Source organism: Chaetomium globosum, genomic scaffold (genome assembly GCF_000143365.1).
Source record: "Chaetomium globosum CBS 148.51 scaffold_8 genomic scaffold, whole genome shotgun sequence".
Lineage (NCBI taxonomy): Eukaryota > Fungi > Ascomycota > Sordariomycetes > Sordariales > Chaetomiaceae > Chaetomium > Chaetomium globosum.
The window spans coordinates 566939-570213 of record NT_165983.1 but is presented as its reverse complement, the minus strand read 5'-3'; the positions used below and the strand labels follow the sequence as shown (position 1 = coordinate 570213).

The 3275-nt window shown below is 54.8% G+C and overlaps 1 protein-coding gene across 1 annotated transcript in view; it reads right to left on the bottom strand.

Moving 5' to 3' along the window:
* Window positions 1-281: 281 nt before the first annotated feature.
* CHGG_10902 (uncharacterized protein) overlaps window positions 282-3275 on the bottom strand; it is a gene marked incomplete at both ends in the record, with an annotated part of 4615 nt that continues 1621 nt past the window's right edge. The window contains 4 exons of the mRNA XM_001226168.1: window positions 282-1361; window positions 1694-2237; window positions 2664-2710; window positions 2948-2965. Of these exons, the coding sequence (XP_001226169.1) occupies window positions 282-1361; window positions 1694-2237; window positions 2664-2710; window positions 2948-2965 (1689 nt within the window). The remainder of the gene's footprint in view (window positions 1362-1693; window positions 2238-2663; window positions 2711-2947; window positions 2966-3275) is intronic.

Genomic DNA, 3275 nt, shown 5'->3' with positions numbered 1-3275 from the left:
TAGATTGCTGGCTAGGTGTACTTGATGGCTCTGTGCCTTCGTTGTTGAGGTCTACGCCTTCCTATTGCGAGGGAGCTCGGCGTATGGAGGGCGCAAGGCCAGACTCGCGTTGCGTTGAGACTGTAGATAATTGGGTAGCCAGGGGAGCAGTTGAGCGAGGCGCTGATGGATCAGGCGCGAAGGGAGCGGTGTTTCAGAGCCTACAGCGCAAGCTCTCAACGCGAGTCGAACTCCTAGTATTGTAGATAGTGATCCTCATCCGTTAGGGATCTCCCCAACCACTAGAAGGGGTCGAAGTCCAGCTTCACGAGCTGTAATTGCCCGCCCTGGTGCTTCTGAAGAAGCCTGTGTGAGCAGGGAATCCCCCATTGCGCAGTAAATTTGTTAGTACAGGCGGGCAAAGGCGCTGGGTTCGGCTTCGCTGGCGTAGGCACAGCAGGAAGCATCAACCGGTACTGCTGCTCAACCATCTTCAAGGCTTTGATGGCGATGTGATAGGGGGCAGTGCCAAGCCACGCCTTGCCAAGATACTCGCGCCGGATCGAGGTTTGCTGCTTGTTTCGCTCGTCTTTGATCTGTTCAGCCATCGAATCGACCATCTTGATGCTCTGTTCAACCACCTGCAGCACGGTACTGTTGCCATTGACCACGTAGCTCTTGATATACCGGTTAACCGATTCAACTGGCGATGTGGTGCGTTGGCCATAGTTGCGGCGCTTGTTGACGTAGCAGGTAGCCCACTCAGGAGCTATCACCATATAGGTCTGTTGAAGATACTCGATGATCGCCGTTTGCTCGGAAAAGAAGGCCTTGAGGCGCTCCCAAGCCGTATTGAAGCCATCTAGGTCTATGGCATACAAAACATGACCCCAGAGCTCGTAAATGCCAGCCATCGAGTGCTCAACTTGCGCTGGATCGGCTGGGGTAGCCCCTGGCTGGTGCGGATCAATTGCGATACGATTCAGCCGTCTCACAACAGCCATATCTTCGTCGTCAAGGCCCTCCTCGCGCAATTGGCTGCCTCGAGGCTGTTCCGCAGCGGGATCGCCGCGAATAGGGTCGCCCAGTGTGCCCTGGGTAGGCTGGTGATCATCAGTGTCACCCCCTTGCGTACCCTGGGTGCTGGCCCGAAGCTGGGCAGCAACGTGTTCGCGGCGTACCGCCTCGGCCGCCTTCTTATCCCACTTTCTCTTGATGTTCAACACTACGTTCTTGTTGACGTGGAAGATACAAATCTGAGGCGTGGCGAGAGGGTACACGCGCTGCACGGCATTCTTCATAGCTGTATCGTAGTCCGTGATGGTGGTCTCAGGGGCAGGAGCGCCAATCTTGCGGCGTTGGGCGTCAACTTGGTCCATGAGCTAGTCGAAGCCCTCCTGGCGCTCGTTACTTATAAGGCCAAAGGCACAGCTAAACGCCTTGCCGACGGGGGTCATACCAACAATCTGGAAGAGCGCAAGGCCCTTGTTATTCGTTCGGTAGGTGTTATCGTACATCTGGACCCTGTGATTATTCTTCCACTCCTCCGAACACCACGCAGGGCTCCAGAACAAGCCCAGAGGTTTGGTTGGGTCCTTAGGCGACCACAAAACGTTGTGCGAGATGCCCTTCTCGTCGAGAACTTCATCGTGGCTTGGAACGGTATGTAGCCATCGAGGCGTGCTTTGCGGAGCTTATAGCGCGTGTTTCTGACCTGGCGGCGCGTGAAGATGATGCCAGGGAACCGTTCTCGAAGGCCCTCGGCCAACTCTCGGTTGCTTATGGCAGGGCGGTCTCCAAAGGTAGCAATATAGTCTTTCTGCTCCTGAGTGAAGCGTCTCTTGATGACGCCGACTTCGTGGTTGTGCGCCTCAAACCCAGGCCGAATCTCGAGGGTCCAGCGACGGCCGTTGCCTGCCAGTGCCTTGGCCGTAGCTTGCCAGCTGCAATCCCGCTTGATGGTGCTTGTTGATCGAGACTTGGCCATGGAGGACTGTATCTTGCTTTGGGCGCAGCTGTAGTCGACCCTGGTGTACCCAAACTCCTTCAACTTATTCGATGAGCGCAGGCGGTAGATGCTGAAGCCGGCGCGTGCGGCGTAGTCGTATAGCTCGTCTTCTAGGGCGCTTAGGGTCTCGAACTGGCCCGCGAGAAGCTCATGGTCAGGCGCAGGGTTGGCTAGCGGTTGGGTAACTTCGCCATCGGAATTGCTCGCGGCATCGAGGTCTGGCGGCGCCGGAGCGGTGCCAGCCGAGCTCCTGCTCGGGCCCGGGTCAGCTTCCTGCCCGGGCCCTGCCCGGCTCCTGCCCGGCTCTGGCTCAGCTCTGGCTCAGCTCCGGGAAGGCGCCTCAAGGGCATGTGACGCCCTCGCTTATATGGAGGGCATGCCCTGCTAGGTTCCTGTAAACTTCCTTTTCTCTTCTTCAGATCGTTTCAATACCATACTACACGCCTGTCTGCAGCAAGCCACAAGGCCAGTGCATTACATAGTGGAAGAATTGGCTGGCAAGCAAGATCGAGGTGGGTCATGCGGCCAGCTGGCAGAATCACCGATGTACCTTTTTAAGGGTTAGGGGTATATATAGGGATTATAGTAGAAAGAGCTAGGGGCTACAGTAGAAATAGACACTCTCTTTCGAGAAGGCATCTGGCGCAGGGCGGGAGGGAAGAGAACGATAGCTTACTTCAATGTCTCAAAGGCGGCGGCGACCTCTTCAAGTGTCACTGCAGCCTGTGGCAGCAGTTAGCACTAATTTAATCTATACATCGACCTCCCTTCTCACACTGTTAAGTAAGGGAACCACCGCCACCCCTTGTTCTTGGCCGTGGCCTAGAAGGTTTTTAGCTTTTCATCTCTACTCAGAAGGGCCAGAACTGGTACATGTAACTATCAGAACAAGGAACCCCTTCTTTTGACACATAGCGTTGGCTTGAGCATCGGCACACCGATATCATTGATGTCACTTACCGACACTTTTAAACGTCCCTAGAAATGGTCGAGAAGAATTTAGGAAGGGAAGACGACGGCACCGAAAGAATTTGGTGCTGTTTATATGCTTATTCCTTTCTAGCTTTATCCACACTACTTAACATGCCAATATAGGTACCTAGGCACGTGCAGTAACAACTCGAAGCAACCTAGCATGTCAGATCTGTCTGAGGTGGTGGTAGTGGGTACCAGAATCGCTTGGAAGCTCGCGTTGCCAGGGCCAAGGAAGGTGCAGATTTGACGGCTAGAAATACATGTACACACTTAGGCCACCTTGAAGGTAGGAGAAGGACATAAGCACCCTGAG